Genomic DNA, 18,895 nt, shown 5'->3' with positions numbered 1-18,895 from the left:
CACTGATTTACACTAGTTGAGGATTTGCCTCTTGAAGCCAATAAAGGCTGACTAAATGGCAGTGGCAAAACTGTGATGTCCCCTAACTACATTGAAAATGTGGTTAAACCATGGTATACTATATCTCCCATCCAATTTTGGCGATTTAAAATAAAGTGCATACATTTTCTCCAGCTCCTTCTTTATCTCTATGGAAGGATTAGTATAGAAGTTGCATAGCATTCTGTCCAAGGAATATTGGAATTACACAGCTCTGCATCATTCTATCAGTCAGATTAGGCAAATGTATTTCTCAGTGTCCATTTCCAACACAAGGCGTGCAGTACGTTTTTTCTGCTATACTAGGAAGTAACAATATAAAGTTTGGGTTGTTTCTTATGAATAAAGTATTTTGCAGCTTCCAGCAATGGGTAATCTCCAAAAATTGCTAGCATTGAAGAGCAGAACAGGCTTAACACATTTTAAATATCGTGATGCTACGGAGGCTTAAAAGGATTTTGTCTCCCTTTTCTCTATGCTTGCTAGTGCCTTAGAAAAATTACAGAAGGGACAAGGCAAGTTCTCAGATCACAAAAAAACACAGCATTTTTAAAAGCAGAATCTTTGAAAAGCAAGTCACCCTGATTTATCAGTTCCTTCTGTGGCATGCATCATGCCCTCTTCCCCCACAGGGGTTCTAATGACCCATGCAATGATCCATAGACAGCTGGAATCAGGAGCACCTCAAGGGCTCCATGACATACAAAATTCCAAAGAGAGGTAATAAAGTGGGGGGAAGGAGTATGTGAGAAGGAAGGAGTGATACAGAAGCCATCATGATGGTATATTGCTTCCCCCCACTTATCACCAGTGACTGGGCAGCATGGCTGTTTTTCTGTGAATTTTAATTCCAGTGGTTACATCTGGAGCACACTGAAGGTGGGTCTACTCTGAAAAGTGGTGATGTAGAAATAGCCTCTTTTCTGCCTAGAAATCAGAGGTATTAAGAGACAAAACTGCTGACTGAAGTGACAAATAGATTTTTACTACTTTTCATTCCTGATCGCACTACAGAGCTGATACAGAGATGGAAGAGTGAGAAGCAGGATACTAGCCTGGCTTGTACGTTGTTAATTAATTTCCAGTGACAGGGTTACTACATCTGCATAATCTTACTGAAGGTTAATAGGGTTGCACAGGTGTAACTAAGAGCATTTCTACACTACAAGGGCTGCAGCTGCACCGCTGTAATGTAGATACTTGTTACAGTGATGGAGGGAGTTTCTCAGTCGCTGTAGTAAATCCACCCCCTCAAGAGGTAGCAGCTAGGTTGACAGAAGAATTCTTCCATCTACCTAGCAGTGTTTACACTGGGTCTTAGGTTGGCATAAGTATGTCTCTCTGGGGTGTGATTTTTTCACACCCCGGAGAGACGTAGTTGCATTGACATATGTTTTAAGTAAACACAGAATTTGGCTTGCAGAATCTCTATGACTGGTGATGAAACATAATTTAGTAAGAACTCAACTTAACTTTTAGATTCCAGGCTGAGCGTGCATGGGCTTGGCTGTTAGAAAAGACTTAAATTGTGAACTCAGGAAATTTCACCTTGAAATCACTGAGAGGCAACAAATGTAGATTTCCCCTACCCCCAAGCCATTATTTAATAATCACTTTTCTGAGTAGAGCCAAACTTTAAATTCCTGATTTAGCTATTTAAACAGATGCTTCAATGTGAAACTTCTGTTGAGCCTGGCAGACGAAAGGAGCCTGGAGAAATAGACAGAAAAATAACCAAAAAAATTACAAGCTTTAAGCATTTTTACAAAGGTTATTTATACCTTAGGCACATTACTGAGCTCTGTAGCATATACATGAACTGATCTCAGGATAAAAATAGTAATGAAGCTAGTGGTTCCTGGTGGATTTAACTGGTAGTGGGCAACTCAAAAATCACGTCTGAAAGGATTTTACCTGCTATTGTTATGAGTAACACCTAAGATCCCTAGAACAGAAAGAGATTACCAGGGGATGGGACAGGGGGTGGGAGAAATACCCACATTATCTTCACTTTTTCATTTGATTCTCTTTGTGTATTTGACCACCCTTTGAATATAGTCGGTTTCACTGTTTGTGTTGCTGGTATCTGTCTTTCACACAGCAACAGGGGAGAGAATTTAAAAAATATTAGGAAAATATGATTGGCAAGGAGACTGCAGGCGGGTGCACTACCTAGAAAATAGTATGCTTTAAATGCTCTTTTTAATTGACTACATGTCAAGTTGACAGTGTCCCGTTAAATTAGAGATGGACTGTAGAAGGTTTACTCACTAGCTAGTGTGCTCTCTTGTGGCTAGGCATAGTGTAGCAGCCCTTCTGTGTCTGTCGCCCCTGCTGGCAGCTACTCTGTTCCTTCTTACTACAGACAGCGAGCCTCATCCCCTCCAGGGTAGCAAAAACTCCAAACGGAGCAGGATGTCTTAGTTCTTCTGCACCTGGACTTCAGCCCTGATCTGGGCTCCATAGTCCTTGTTCCCTCACTCCAGAGCTTCCTTCTTACTACAGACAGCGAGCCTCATCCCCTCCAGGGTAGCAAAAACTCCAAACGGAGCAGGATGTCTTAGTTCTTCTGCACCTGGACTTCAGCCCTGATCTGGGCTCCATAGTCCTTGTTCCCTCACTCCAGAGGCTTATACCACCCATTGTTAGGAGGGTCATAAGGGGAACCCAGGCCCGCCTTCTCCTCGGGTTCCAGCCTGAGGCCCTTGTGATAAGCAAGTAGGGCCTGTTTCTTATGATCCTTCCCAGGGCTGTTTCTTACTTTTGCCTCTGGCTCTCTGGCTCCCCTTTACCGTGTCACTGCCAGTGTGGGGTTCATACACCTCATGATGTGGGCAAACTGGTTCAAATTGAGAGAGAACTGGCCTAAGTTTTGTCCAAAATCAAACCATATGTAAAGTTGATATAAAGAGACTCAGTAATTTATCATTAAAAAACAAAAACACAAAACAAAACCCCTCTGCACTTCCTTGTCTTCTCTGGACCTAGAGCCAGACACATGAAAATATCGAAAGGTGATTCTTTGGGTATTTCTGACCTTGTTGAAACCTGGAAGCCCTGAAAAATCTTGAGTGAACCTGTTTTTTTCCAACCCAATTTCCAGACCAAAGAAAAAAAAAAAGAAGAAGCAAATTGAATCAAGTTGCTGGGATCTTTTGAGTTTCATTCCTCGCTAATTTAAACAAGATCTGACATCAGCAAAAGGGTTCAACAAGCTAAACAGCACATTTTCCTAAATGAAGGCCATGCCTACTCCTATTGAAATTAATGGGAGTTTTGCATGATTCAGAGATAGTGGGACTTTATATCCCAAGTTGAATTATGGCCCTGATCCTGCAGTTGGAGCCACTAGCACAGAGTGCAGGCAGATACCTGGTCTGCCTTAGTGGAAACAATCGCAGGATCCAGGATCATAATTGCTCTTAATCTTTAATTAAGAACATAAACTTTAGTAAAGCCATAAAATTCCCTTTTCATTTAAAATAAGAAGCACATGCTCAGTGTTTGATTATATTATATAATTTGTAACTCCATTTACTTTTCCAATGGCTTTTTACTCTAGATCTCTTGAAAATCAACTACAAACTTATAACATTCTACTTATTGAAAACTGTAGTGTCTGTGACATCCATCAAATGCACAGAGACTGTGATAACACAATGTTATGACTGCAAGTGCTGACTTGCAATGTTCAAAATGTAGCAGTTTCATATAAGCAGGTGTCAAAACCATATGACAGAGTAAGGTTTGTAAGTTTCAGTCCTGACATTTTACAATTGATAAAAATATGACCAGGAAAGTGTTTTACTGCAACTGTTGCTCTTTCCGGGAAGATAAAAGCAACAAAAATTACCTCAAAGTCAAATATTAATGTTTTAGAGTGAGGATTTTTCCTAGTAATTTCTGATTTAAGTGTAATTCGATTAATATTATGAATGCTTTCATTTTTGGTCCTAAATTGAGCAGTGCTTTTTATTTTATTTAATGATTAGTGTCCTGCTCTTGTTCCCATGGGAAAATTCTAATTTATTTAAATGGAAGCAAGACTGCGGGTCCAAGATATTAGGTTTTGAACCACAAATAAAAGTTTGAAAATATTTTTGGATGGACTGGCCAGAAGGGAGCACTGTGAAATCCTGAATAATTATCCAGATTTTAGGGCAGCATTTCATTTACTTTGGAAATATTTAGATGACTGTGGAAAACCAGAAAAATCTCAGGGCATGGCTACACTGGAAACTTCAAAGCGCTCCTGGTAATCCACCTCCATGAGGGGATTAGCTCCAAGCGCTCTGATCCTGTTTACACTAGCGCCTTAAAGCACTCTGACTTGCTGCACTCAGGGGGGTGATTTTTCACACCCCTGAGCCAGCAAGTTAGAGCGCTGTAAAATGTAAGTGTAGCCAAGCCCTAAGTAACATTCAGTTCTTCTTGATACAGTCTACTATTTTTTCACTCCATTAGATTAGTCATTGCTAATACATACTGTAGCTCAATGCACTACAATAACCACTTCAGTTGCTCTCCTCTCTAGAGATTCACTCCACCAAAGCCCATTATGTCTCCAGTAAACTAAAGCACTCATCTTAGCACTACTGAAATGTTATGATGGAATGAATGGTCTTAGATTGCTTGAGACTTTTGCAAAATGTCCAAGTGTCTTGCTTACAACACTCCTGCTAATACATCTGAGAATGATGTTTGCTTTTTTTGCAACAGTGTTGTTATACTGTTCACTCATATTTAGCTTGTGATCCACTCTGAGCCCCAGATACCTTTCCACAGCACTCATTCCTAGGCAGTCTTTTCCCATTCTGTACGTGTGCAACTAATTGTTCCTTCCTAAGTGTAATACTTTGCATTTCTCCTTATTGAATTTCATCCAATTTACTTCAGACAATTTCTCCAGTTTGCCCAGATCATTTTGAATTTTAATCTTATACACCTTAACAATCGTGACTCTTCTACTGGGACATTAGTTTAAAAGTGGGGTTGACACAGAAATACCACATCACTTTGATCAGTAAAGACCATACAAAACGACTCTACATCCTGCCCATGATTATGGATTTTCTCCATCTGAGGAACAATTCCCTGTAGAACTTGAAAGCTTTCATTTCCACTACCCAGACCTATCTGAAGGTTCACTATGCTCTAATACGCCTGTGTAATTGAAAAAGTAGCTTCAAAAGCAGCCACAGAGGTAGTCTAGATTTGGGTTACCACCTGCAGCCATGCCAATACATGCTGCGATCCCACTAGAGCTCACAAACTGAGCAGTGTCAACATGCATCAGTACCGGGATGGGAGATTTCCAGAGAGTAGACAGGGGCTGCCAGGAGGGCTGTTCATGATGCCTTGCTGTCTCAGAGGCAGAGTGCCATGGAGCCATTGCACAAGCAGGGTGTTAGAGGGCACTGTGCTGCTAGAATTCTACCGGGGTATAATATGAACTAATTTACACAGCATCTGATACAGGATTTCTGTATGCCTTGCAAACACTAATTATAGCTTCACAACACCCTTGTGAGATCTGTATTATCTGAAGCATGAAGCAAGTAAAGCCAAAATTTTCAAATTTGGGTGCCTAAGTTAGGGATTTAAAGACATATTTAGGCACCTAAATACAAGTGGCCTAATTTTCAGAAGTGCTGATTATCTGCAGCTCCCATTGAAGCCAATTACACTAGGATTTTCCCCTACTCGTGTTTTCTCTCTGTGTAGGAACAGCAACACTGTTCTTTAGCTTATTGCAATGTCACTATAAGAAAATGGTAATTATGTGGTGGTTTTTTTAATTGTAAAAGCAGCCACGAGGACTTGATCAGTAAAGGCATCAGATCCAATATGTCAGCAGTAATTTCACAGTTCTCATTGGTTCGTGCCAAACCCTGCATTGGAATCCACAAGACTGCAACATTTAAGTAATAACGATGCCTTTCCACAGTGTATTCATCAGTTTAGGTCACATGTGAAAAAGAGGGAGGTTGTGTCCTCCTAGGAACTATTTAGCCATACTGCAAAGACATGGCATGAGTAGTTACAATGTGGCATGATTCATTATTCTAGATAGGTCTGGCTCTAGAATCAGAGAGACTTTGAGGCCCGCTGGCACAGCGACAGGGGGAAATGTGCATAATGCCTGTCTGTATTATGCCTGGCTCAGTCAGCTGCACTAGTACTTCACTTTAATGAACACCAAATTTATTCACAATTGTTCAACTGTTTTAGATTTAGATTAATTGTGTTTGATTAATATATATTACTGCATCTTCTGCCTTGAAATGGAAACTGCACAAACATTGCTAAAATAACTTGTAGCCCAGTGGGCGAGTTTGCTTTATTATATTCACTGCTACTGTGGCCCAGTGGGCTAGCTTGCCTTCATTATATTTACTGCTTTGCATTATATTCTGCTTTGCATTATATTCAGCAGTAATTCATATGTCTGGGGCCTTTCACCTAGATAAATGGAGCTAAAGCATAAGGTCCATGCATGACTGTGACGTTTAACATAGAGTATGCATTAAAGCAGATTGGCATAGGGGCTTTCCTAAGTTCATACCCTTTTAAACTTAACAGGTATGCCACAACTTAGAACTTGGAAAGAACTGAAATAACCAGTTAGGACAGAAATAACTAATGTGATATCCAACCACAAAAGGGCTATGATAACGAACTGATGTATATAATAAATTGAGATAATTGAAATACTAACCTATAGGAAAAAGACACTCCAACATTAGTGAGGTGAGGAAATACAAATAAGGAGAAGGGAAAAATCCCCTACTGAACACTGTATACATTGAACATCATGGCGTCACTGTAACATATTATAAAAGTGGCGTCCCAGCCTAGGGGCAGTAGGAAAAAGAGATGTAGTCCTTGGGAGGTGCCAGAATGATGGCTACTGGTGATGATGGGGAAGGTGATGAGGAAGATGATGGCTAATGTTTCAGGTTGTTCTACAAGGGATGGTGTGAGTATATGATAAACTGTACTCGTAAATATAAAAGAGTTCCTATATTGTGAGTGTTGCAACTGTGCAATCAGGGTTCCCAACTATATAATAATTTAAATAATACTGGGCCTGATCTTGGGGCAAGAACCTGTCTACCCTCCAAGTGATAACTGGAGATTCTTAAGTAATCAATATAATTAATACATAATCTAAGATCAGGTTACAGACTGTCTAATTTCAGCATAGTGTACCTATTCTAAGTACCTGTACATCCTACTAAAATGCTGAATTCCTCAGAGAGTATCACCAGAGAATCTCTACAGTGCACCTGGACCAAGAGTGTACCAGCTGGGCTACTTTTGCTTTCTCCAGCCACATAAAAAGGACTGCATCAGAAAAGATAGTTCAACTATATACCAAGACCATAGGAAGTTAGGTTCCTATGTTTTTCTTTTGGGATCTGATCCAAATGAGGCCGATGGAAAACCTCCTACTGAGGCTTTGGATAAGGCCCTTAGGGACCTACATAAGTACAATTTTCATAACAGATTAGCACATTGTAGTTCCCTCTGAATGCCCATGGACTCAAGAGCTGAACTTTAGGCACCCAGTGCTGAAAATCATCGCGCCAGTCTCTGATCCCTCTCTTCACTAACAATAACTAGGCCTATACACACAGCCTGATAATCTACGTTCTCAGCTCCCAGTGAAGCCAGCCCCTTGTAGGACTGGGCCTTTACAGTCCACTTCAAAATGTATTGAGACTTTTTACCCTGCTGGTTGGTAAGTGGGGCAAAGAGAGGCAGAATCCTCTAGTGATTGATGAGAGACCCTACCTAAAAAGAATAAAGGGATTGAGTTTCAAACAGCAGCAAGGAAGAAGTATTTGCAAATCACAGAAAGTTCCTCATAGGGGTGTTGTGAGGTACTACACTAAGGGTTGGGGGCATACAAATACCCTGTGATTATTATAGACAGACTTTTTTCCCACAAGGTTTCATGAAATAATCGTGAAACCTTCCTTCCCACAAGAAACACCTCTATTTGCAGGCAGGATAGTGTTAGTGGCAAGTGGGGGAGAGAAAGCTTACTCCTACTGGTGTCATTCCATAACCTATGAAGGCCCTAGTGCATCGGCTTGGAGGTCATTGGTGGGGCTGTCTTTTGTTGCTCATCTGAACAGCATGCCCTTGCCTAGTCACAAATCTGCACAAAACACTCAGTCTCAAACATTTTTTCTTCATAGAAATTCATAAAAAAATATATTGACACAACGCTAACTTTTTTACATTGCCATCATATTACATCATGGTATGGTCATTTCAAGTCTCAGACATGATCTAGAAAGCTACAATAGAATGAGACATTACAGTGTGAATGTTGCACACCAGATCATTTGGTAGAACTTAACAGTCAGCTATATCTGCTGATTGATGTACCAGCCCATTTTTGAAGACCGTCTCGTGGTGTTTTATGTTGCATTTGTGTGTTATAAATAATGTAAGCATTGTATTTATTTTTCCCAAAGAGCCTGAATGTCAATTAGTGTATGCCATAAATAAATATTGCTCAGTTTCCAGATATCCATATGAAATACAAGAAGGGACAAGGAAATAAAAACTGGGATGGCTGCCAGTTTCATAGGCTGAGTAACGTCAAGCTAAGGTTCAAAAGAGATCCCACCATATTAATACTGGAGCTCTATTATCTGATACAGCAGTAAGTCTATATTTTGGGATCAGTGCTATTTATTATCGAAGAAATCTTACCCTGGCAGTTCTGGTGTACTGGGAAGGGAGAAAGAGCATTAATGAAATGAATCTTCAGGCAAGTAGTAAGGCAATATTTCTACTCATGGCTGAAGAGGGCATGAGGAGGAAGAACTGGCTACTATGCCAGCCTGTTAGGTTCTGAAAGAAGCTATATTTGCCAGCAAGGGGGCACATCAACCTCCCCAACCAGCTATTACATGTAGCATTGTCAGCAACACACATGACCTGAGGTACATTCTCCTCTTTTACTGCCATGTGCACAGGGCTGGTTGAAAAACACATTTTTTTTCCTGCCAAAAATTTTGAATGAACAATTTTCATTTGAAATTTTTTCCATTTTGGAGTGGACATTTTAGATATGAATCAAAATTTCCATTGTACTTGGGCTTTGGAAAGGGAAATGTTTTCAACATTTCAGATTTTTCTTTTCCCCTTTCAACCCCCACTTGTTCCTCTTTTCTCTCCCTCCCTCTCTCTATCAACTTTTCAAAACTTACCGATTGTCAAGAGGAAAAATGAATCACTGCAACTTTACCACCATATAACTTTTCCAAATGTTCTTAGCTTCCAGTATTTGGAATATTTTGGGGGTTATCAAAAACCAAAGGAAAAATTCAGATTTGGAATCAAACAAAACAATTAATTTATTTTAGAAGCCTTCCACTAAAAAATGGAAAAAAATTCATTGAACACAAAGTTTTCCTGTAATAATTTTCTATGAGGCCCGACTTTGGGGGCAGAAAATTATTTTGTTTGAAAATTTTTTACAAGCACTTAATGTGCATCCTGCAGTATGCCTCTTGCACTGCAGGATCCTGGAACAGAAGCACTGACCAGACTCACAGAGGGATAGACTGTCTTGAGTGGTTGACTTCTTGAGTTCTCTTCCAGCCCTACATTTCTGTTTCTATAACCCTACCAGTGCTAATCAGTGAAGGGCCTGACTCTTTTTATATCACTATAAACTACTATTTAGAATATTACACTATTGCTGACATCTCCAAAATTAGCCTGCATGCAAATCATTTGTCATACACTTAGCTCTTTAAATTTTAAATTTCCAAGTTATCTCCAGATACCATAGTCTTTTATTCAATTACATTGAAGCTATTTACACATAGTGTTATAAATAGAGCTGTTGGGGACCTGGAATGTCTGTTTCATGGGAAACGTGGTGATTTCAAAATTTCAGATTGGATCAAAAATATCTCATTTTGAAATTTCCAGTGAAATGAAATGTCCACACAAAAAAATTGTTTCAGATCAACTGAATTGTATTGTTTTGATAAAACATTTTGAAACAATATATCACTGTAATTTATGATCTAATATAAAATAAAACGCAGCTCAAAACATAATTTCGTCATAATCTACACATTCCCACTGAATTTGTGATTTTAAGGAACTGGCATTTTCCGATGGAAGAAACATTCATCTGGAAAATTTTCGATCCGCTTGAGTTATAATGCACTGAAACACATTTTGTCAATAACAGTACTGGACATGGCTAGACTCAAAGACCCTCTTCTGTCCCTAGAGTAGATGTTATCTTATTCTGTAAAATCTTCATACGCAGAGCACCAGAAATGACATTGGAAAGAGTCCCACAGAGAGAGCGAAGCACATTCTACAGCATTGATTTCACTGGGCTGGGATGAGAGGGGAGAGACTAAAATAACTGTTTTTTCCCATTGCTTTTACAGTTAACAAAAGTAAATATACTGTCACATGACATAGCTCTCTGCCTGTTTCCATGCTGGATGATCTCTTTATATGGGCTCTCCTGAGTCTTTCTTTCTGGGATTAAAAAGCGCTTTCATGAGCTCCTTTAAAAACTGTATCCCAATCACTTTACTTTTATGACACTTTTGTGTGCAGACTTGCATATTTCTAGTAATGGCTGAGCAGTGCAAAAACCAAACTAGAACATAAGAATGGCCACACTGGGTCAGACGAAAGGTCCACCTATCCCAGTATCCTGTCTTCCAACAGTGGCCAGTGCCAGGTGCCCCAGAGGGAATGAACAGAATGGGTAATCATCAAGTGATCCTTTCCCTGGTTGCCCATTCCCAGCTTCTGGCAAACAGAGGCCAGGGACAGAGGCTAGGGACAGCCCTTGATGGACCTATTCTCTGTGAATGTTTCTAGTTCTTTTTTTAACCCTGTTATAGTCTTGGCCTTCACAACATCCTCTGGCAAAGAATTCCACAGGTTGACTGTGTGTTTGTGAAGAAATTCTTCCTTTGGTTTGTTTTAAACCTGCTGCCTATTCATTTCATTTGGTGACCCCCTAGTTCTTGTGTTATGAGAAGGAATAAATAACACCTCCTTATTTGATAGCGTTCTCAGAAAAGAGCAAGCTGATTTTTGGAAAGTGTGTGGATGCACAGACCACATCTTCACTCTACAAAACGTAATAAAACAGTGCTTAGAATGGCAATGGCAACGCTTTTGGTAGCATTTACAGGACCAGCCTATGGTGCATTCTGCAGGCATATGGAATTCCTTTCCATACAATCAACGTCATCAAAAGCTCCTATTTCAACTTTACATGCAGTGTTGATCACAGTGAGCTCAGTTTTGAAGTCAAAACAGGAGTTCATCAGGGGTGTGTCATGTCTGCAATCCTCTTCAACATTGCCATCAACTGGGTAATGCAGCGTACAACAGAAGACATGCCAAGAGGCATTAAATGGACACACTTCTCATCCCTTGAAGACCTGGACTTTGCAGATGATGTCGCTCTCCTACCACATATCCAACACCATATACAAGAAAAAACAACTCGACTCAATGCATTCAGCCAGCAAATTGGACTGAAAATCAACCACAATAAGACAGACATCATGGCCCTTAATATTGCCTCACCATCACCAGTATGCATAGAGGATTATGTTCTCACCAATGTAGAAACATTCACATAGTTGGGTAGCACCCTGATGGTGGAACAAGCCAGGACATCCCCAACAAAATCAATAAAGCCAGGAACACCTTCAGGAGCTTAAATACAATCTGAAAATCATCAAAATACAACACCAAAAACAAACTCAAGATTTGTCAGCGCTGTATACTTTCAACACTACTTTATAGTGAAGAATGCTGGGGAATGAGAAAGTATGACATGTCCAAACTGTTTTCATTCCATACAACCTGCCTCAGAAAAATCCTCCACATATTTTGGCCCAGAACACCAAGATCTATTGACACAGTGCAGCCAAGAGGGTCTGAGCATCATCATTGCCAGGAGGCGTTGAAGATGGATTGGTCATGTGCTTCGGATGGAAACTGATTCCATCACCAGAGTAGCAATAAGATGGAAACCTGAAGGCAAGCAAAAATGAGGTCACACGAAAACAACATGGCAAAGAGCTGTGGAAGTCGAGCTGAAAAACCTGGGGCACAGCTGGGGAACCATTGCCAGAAACAGACAGGAGTGGAGGAGCTTCGTCGCTGCCCTAAATGCCAGAGGCGTAATAGGAACATGATGATGATGATTTACTTTCTCCACACCAGTTATGATTTTATAGACCTCTGTCATATCCCCCCTTAGTCATTTCTTTTCCAAGCTGAAAAGTCCCAGTCTTATTAATCTCTCTTCATATGGAAGCCGTTCCATACCCCTAATCATTTTTATTGTCCTTTTCTGAACCTTTTCCAATTCCAATATATCTTTTTTGAGATGGGGCGACCACAATTGCACGCAGTATTCAACTAAATCTCCAACTCTGAATTTCAGTACAAAGACTTCAGCTGGTTCATATTACCTGAGGAACAAATGAAGAATATTAAAGAACTACAAATTCCTAAATTATTTTTCTCACCTAATGTATTTCATTTGGGATTGAGGCCAAGGTTTTCAAAAATAGGAGCCTAAAGTTGGTGCTGCACCCTGAGCAGCTCCCATTGCAGGGAGAGCCCAGCAGTTCTGGTTTGCATGGATCATCCAGTGGCATAGGAGCCAGTCTTCCCAGCACTCACCCTCTCCCGGCTGCTGCTGGAATAGAGGGGATGTCTGGGGTGAACAGGCACTACCAGAGCTTCCCTATGCTTTCCTGCCTGCTGAATCCCATTATGACCTGTCAGGGCTGTTGGTAGCTGGCATAATTCAGAATAGGTTTTAGGCTGCTCTCTTGTTGATGCCACACTGCTTGCCTGCCCAAGAGTGCCCTCTGCATCTCTTTACCTACACCACATGCCCCTCCAACAAGAGTTGAGGGCAGGATTGGGCTACTAAAAAAGAGAGAAACATAGTTTTGTTGCTAGTGCTCCCTGAGCACTGGAAAGCAGGAGACCATCTTGTACAGATCATGGCACTTCAGGGTCCAAGAGGACAAGCCAGGCCAGGATGTTTCTGAGGCCATAGCCCTGCCCCCTCTCCATCTCTGAACAGTAGCCTAGCATCAGAACAAACCTGGTGGAGTACAAGCCACTCTTGCAGCACAGGGCATTCCCTTCAGCAATCCAAGACATTATTCCTGCTCCTTGACTATCCATCCGTAATTATTTCAGAGGCTTTGCTCTAGCGGTGCTCCTCTAGCAGCACTCCGACTAACAATATCAGCAAAGAATTCCAAAAGGCTCTAAACATCGGAACCAGCTGCAAGAAAACACGTCTTTAAGATGCCGCACATCAACATGCTGAATGTGTGTGTGTACTGTAATGCCATCAGCACGCAGCACAGAAAAGCGCTTTACAACCATAGCAAGTCATTTTTCAGTGGGAGGTGCTTGTTAGATTTCTGTAACTGAATTTGTCACATTTGTCATGTTGCAGGTTGAACCACTCATATTTCAGATTAAAACCAAACCATTTCATGCAATGTCAAATTCTCCAAAGAAACAAATAATCCATCTACATTAGTCTGCCTGTCCCCTGACGGTAGCTGCTGATACCAGTATCTCAGCTTCATCTGAAACATAGCATGGCCTCATCTTACTGTAGTTCCACAGTTGCTCAGAGAGTACACAAAATGAAACTGGTGTTATGCTTTCAATCAGCCAGTCTCTGTAATGCTCCGGTTATTTGCTTTCCTCAGTTTGGAAGTTTTTTCACTAAATGTGAGGGCAAGTTTACACCCAGCCCTGCATGGACTGGAAGGGGCAGAGGGAAGATGGCGCACAGGACCTGGAGCTGCACTACCTCCACAGTACAGGGGCACAATAGAGCCTGTGAACCCCAATCCCGTAATGTGAAGCACATGGATGAGTTGACTTTTATGACTGGCTTCAACATGGTGTACAGGGGTGCAGCAATCTGACTAGGCACAACATGTTGCAGGGTTGGGGCCTCCATCTGGACCCTCATTAGCTTTAAAAGTGTTCATGTCCTCTCTGTAGTGTAAACAAAAGTCTTGGATCCACCATTACCTAGAAGCCAGTGCGGACTTCAGCAATTATAGCAATTATTGTGCCTAGGAAATGAAATATTGTTGTCTGCTGACAAGGCTTTTTGTTTTGTTTTGTTTTACACAAACACATGGGGCCATAGTGTTTAAGAGGTCAAAGAAGCACATACTTATGCCACCAGAAGGGGGCAGACTGGGTATGAAAGGCTCCAAGGTGAGAAATAGAGCATCCAACTGAAAGTTCCATTCCTACCCTACCAACTTCATTAAACTCTAGGGGTATGTCTACACTGCAGTGAAACACCCACAGCTGGCCCATGTCAGTGGACTAAGGCTTGTGGGGCTTGGGCTGTGGGGCTATAAAATGGCAGTGTAGACATTCTGGAACCCTGGGATCCTATGAAGGCAGAGGGTCCCAGAACTCAGGCTCCACTTCAAGCCTGAACATTTACAATGCAATTTCACCCCCCTGTAGCCTGAGCCCTGTGAGTCCTAGACACCTGACCTGAGCCAGTTGTGAGGGGTTTATTGCAGTATAGGCATACTTTAGGAGTCTAATTAACAATTGCGGTACATACTCTTTGCCCTCCCATTTTGCTTATAAAACAAAGTAGTCTGCACACTCAGAATGATCTACGTACCACAGCTGCACCATTTCCTTCTTTCTTCTTACTTTCAAAACTCAAAGCAAACAACTTAACCTCATTGAAAAACTTTACTGGTATGCGGGTTAAAAAAAGATCAAGACAGCATGATCTGGTATTTCTGGACCTAGCGTGCCCTCCGCCCTTACTTTTGTTAAAAGCATGACCTTTATTCTCCCAGCAAGGAAGATCTGCAACTGGATCAGCAAGTTATTGTAGGGCTTCAGTGTGTGAAAAGTGGGCCCAAAATCAGTGTTATTCAGTCTTCTTTGGAAAGTGTTTCAGTTCACTGTATAATTCATTATAATTCAAAATGCTTTTTTTCCTCATAGAGATTATACAACACTATTTGAAGACCCCATTAGCCTGATCTCCTGGGTTAATAAAATGATCAGATATTTAAGGATCATGAAGGTCATTAAACTGCTTATAGTATATAAAGTAATATGTCATTTCAAGACAATGCATCATATCTAATACAGAGCTTTTTAAAGCACTAGGAGGATCTGGAAAGCCAGTTTTGTTTACGCAAATATGTCCATCTTCAGTACAAAATTTGACTCTCTCAATTACCTTTCCACAACATCCTCTCCATTCCAGCAAGTCGAGCTGTCCCGCATCACCAGGTCCCCATCACACAGCCTTTCTGCTATAGAGGCATAAAAGGTTCGGGATCGTTTCATGTAGTTGATGAACTCTCTACAAATTAGGAAGAGAAGAAATTAACAGCAGAGCAGTGAATTCCTGGGGTAAGTTAAATCTTTGGTTCATGGTTCTGTAAAATTAAAAGTTTGCATCCCTTTCAAAAAGAAAAAAATCTAGCAAAGTTAATTTGCTCTTGTTTAAAGTGTATTCCTGGTGTTGATGTATCCTCCATCCCTATTTACCACAGCATTAATAGATTACATTGTGTTTAAAAGGTAGTGTTAACAAACAGCATTAGTGCATCCCACATGGATTGAAAAATTCTTAATTTAAAGCTTTTGTATCAACAGAGAAAACATTATTTGTTTTCTGTTAAATGGATGTGTTCTGTCTATAACTAAAAGTCAATATTTTTACCCTTCCCCCCAGACAGGGGGTGATTAATTAAGATGCTGTCAGTGCTATTACTGGATGGAAAAGGCTACCTATAACCAACCATGCAATCCTCCATTAGGTGACTTGAGCATACAATTCAAGTGTAGAAAACCCAACCTTGTTGAGAGGGGGTTAGCACCACCCCACCATTGGCTTCCATGTCAGCTTTGTCTTAAATAGGATGCTCCCTCTCATCAAGTCTGGTGCCCTGCCAGTAGTAGTGGCCTGTGCTTCATGTTTTGGAGGAAAAACAAAAAGTCTGGATAGTGCAAATAGCCTGTTGTCTGATGTTGAATGGAGGGAAAAATTCCTTCCCGGGGCAACCAGCTGATGTCCTAATACATGATTATACCTGTCTTACTGAGGTAACCATATAAAATAAATATTTACCAACATGACCACAGCTTTACCTCAGATACCAGAGTATTTCTCTGTATTTAGAATTCCAAGGAGTGAGATTATGGGAAGTATTTCTGTAACCTTAGGTACTCCTAACTGGTACCCTTCATGTCTAAGCCTTGGTGCTATGAAAATACTATTCTGGACATGATGCAAAGCCATGCACAAAGACTGAAACTAGCGCTCTAAAGGTCAGTTGTTGCTATTCCTGCTCTCCCATGCCATCAACACTGCAGTATGGAAAGACAACAAAACCATTCTGGTTCAATTGCTTCCAGGGGGCAGGCTGTATAGGGGGACATTCCATGGACAAGGGGTTTGGTGATATGGTGGGTTGCACTGCACGGGGGTTGTCAAGGTATTTGTTACTATGTTGGGGACAAAGGGGGCCTTTAGCAATACTCAACTCCCCAGGATGTAGCAAACACAGCAGAGTCGCTAGACACCCACTCCTGCCAAACCATGGGTTTGGGGGATGGATTCCTTTTCCTCTAGCCCTTCTTAGGCCTAGTTTTCACTAGGTAATAAGAGGTTTTACAACCAAGTTTTAGCTACTATGGGGTAACTAACACATGGTTAAAGCCTAGAAGGGACACAGCTGTTGTAGTTTTAACATGAGGGCAATCATTTGGTTCTAAGGAAGGCATGATCTGAGCCTATTCATGTCATTTTAGCAGAACTGTGCAGTCACTCTGGGTTCACAAGCATGGAATGAGCACCTCTGCCTCTCCCTTTCCGCCCCCTCACACATTTTCTCTCTGCTTGGTGCAGTAATTAATTAAGTAGTAAACCTATGACTTAGATACATCACTACCTGCCCCCATAGGATCGCCTTAAGGGCTATCCATTGTATGAAGGTTGCAGAGATGCCTAGCTTGAAGGTTGGTCAGTCTACCAAACACACTGCTCTCTCAAAGTGCACTCTTCTAAGAGTGTGCTGTTCATCTTACCCTGTTTTCCCAAAGCTGTAAAGTCCTTTGGTATTCTTGAAAGATTTCAGTTATGTTGCACATACATAAACACAAAGTCTCAAAATAATATCTTAGCAAATATAAAATTATGTGTTGATTTCTACTGTTTTCATTTCTTACAAAGATAAGCTATTTAAATTTTAATAGGAAAATTGTATTTTCCAACGGTTCACATGGTAATAAACCATTATTGATTTCTAAAGTAGCTGTATTCAAACATCTGTCTTTCCTAGATCAGAGTTGGTAATGGAACCAAGAGCCTTATAATTTGGATGAGCTACACAAAGAGACAACAAAATATGTCACCTTGTTTTCATTCTTACCGAGAGATTTTTTTCAAACTTCTGGATTTGTCATTCTTTGAAGCTTTCAGAGGCAGAGAACTGGAATAGGCCGGGGAGAATAAGCATCAATCAGAAGAGGTTGGGGGTGGGGGAGAAGCAGGAATTCAGGCAAATGAGGAAAAGAAATGAGAAACAAAGAAAAAAGTAAAAATTATTTGAAAGAAAGGGTCATCAAGCACATGCATAGGATTATCTCCGAAAACAAATGAGGAAAACTATCATGAGATTTTCCAAAGTATAGATACAATTAAAAATATGTCAATGCATTACTGAAAAACATCAAGGCTGGTGGCTGAAGAGCTTTTTCCTAAGATAGCTTCAAACAAAAATTACAATTACAAATGCAGCAAATACAACAACATGCTAAAAATAAATTCTATGCACTTGAAATCTACCATATCCATATATGGAATGAATAAGTTGTAAATACAGGTCAGCTCTTATGTATATGAGAAAACGATAGGAAAAAATGGCTTTGAATGTGCACCACACAAAAGGAAGTACAAGTGGAAACTCTTCGTTTTTCAGGGTAATGAGCAATTTGTTTAATCTTTTCATGGTTATGCACGTACAGATTTTTGTGCTGTTCAGTTCTGGGACTCAACAACTGATAGCATTGAATGAGACAGGGCTTCATGTGCATAAGAACCACCCTCCAAAGTAGAAAAGCCAGCTCACAAGATCATGCCAGAGGAAACAGCTAAAATGGATCTCTCTAGGAAAGGCCACATTTCCACAAGATAATGGCTCTTTTAGCAGTCCAGATTCAAGCATACATATGTGTTTTGTGGTTCTGCCATCCTGAGCTGTATAGAAATATTTGGATTAACTATTTCACATATGGTGGGGAGCCTGATGACGCTCTCATTTACACCAGAATAAATCAGGAGTAGTCAGTGTGAGATCAGGCTCTGGATGTCTAATCACCCCTCAATACTTCTGCATAATGCAATGGCTTTGTTGGGAGCTATACATGCACATAAAAGGCAACACAGACCCTTGTGCACCTTAGATACCCAGTGAAGCTTTACTGAAGAAAATGGACTATATTTTCAACAGCACTGAGCAGCACAAAGCGGAAGTCAGAGAGTTGGGAGATAAGGTGGCAAAGGAAGGTTGCTCTAAATTACTGAGACTGCTAATGGCCCTGAGAAGCCATTATAACATCCATGGATGGCCAGTGTGCAGAGATGCCCTGACCACTTTCTCATTAACCCACCATGTTCCCATACTGACCACATGGAGGGATGGTGGCATGGGAGTACTGCTACACCAGTTCCATGCTGTGCCACTAGAGGGTCCCCTTTGCACTGGGGTAATGCTCCTAGCAGGCCAGCTAA

At 40.9% G+C, this 18,895-nt stretch overlaps 1 protein-coding gene across 3 annotated transcripts in view; it reads right to left on the bottom strand.

Moving 5' to 3' along the window:
• LOC141994034 (glypican-5-like) overlaps nt 1–18,895 on the bottom strand; it is a 596,673-nt gene that overhangs the window by 342,903 nt on the left and 234,875 nt on the right. For 2 of the 3 annotated variants that reach the window (XM_074963988.1, XM_074963989.1), the window contains exons 5-6: nt 17,535–17,594; nt 15,335–15,460 (exon numbers count right to left, since the gene is read on the bottom strand). In XM_074963988.1, the coding sequence (XP_074820089.1) occupies nt 15,335–15,460; nt 17,535–17,594 (186 nt within the window). The remainder of the gene's footprint in view (nt 1–15,334; nt 15,461–17,534; nt 17,595–18,895) is intronic. The other variant, XM_074963987.1, reaches the window with a different exon arrangement.

Source organism: Natator depressus, chromosome 9 (genome assembly GCF_965152275.1).
Source record: "Natator depressus isolate rNatDep1 chromosome 9, rNatDep2.hap1, whole genome shotgun sequence".
NCBI lineage: Eukaryota > Metazoa > Chordata > Testudines > Cheloniidae > Natator > Natator depressus.
The sequence above is the reverse complement of the archived record's forward strand: the minus strand, read 5'-3'. Positions and strand labels throughout refer to the sequence as shown.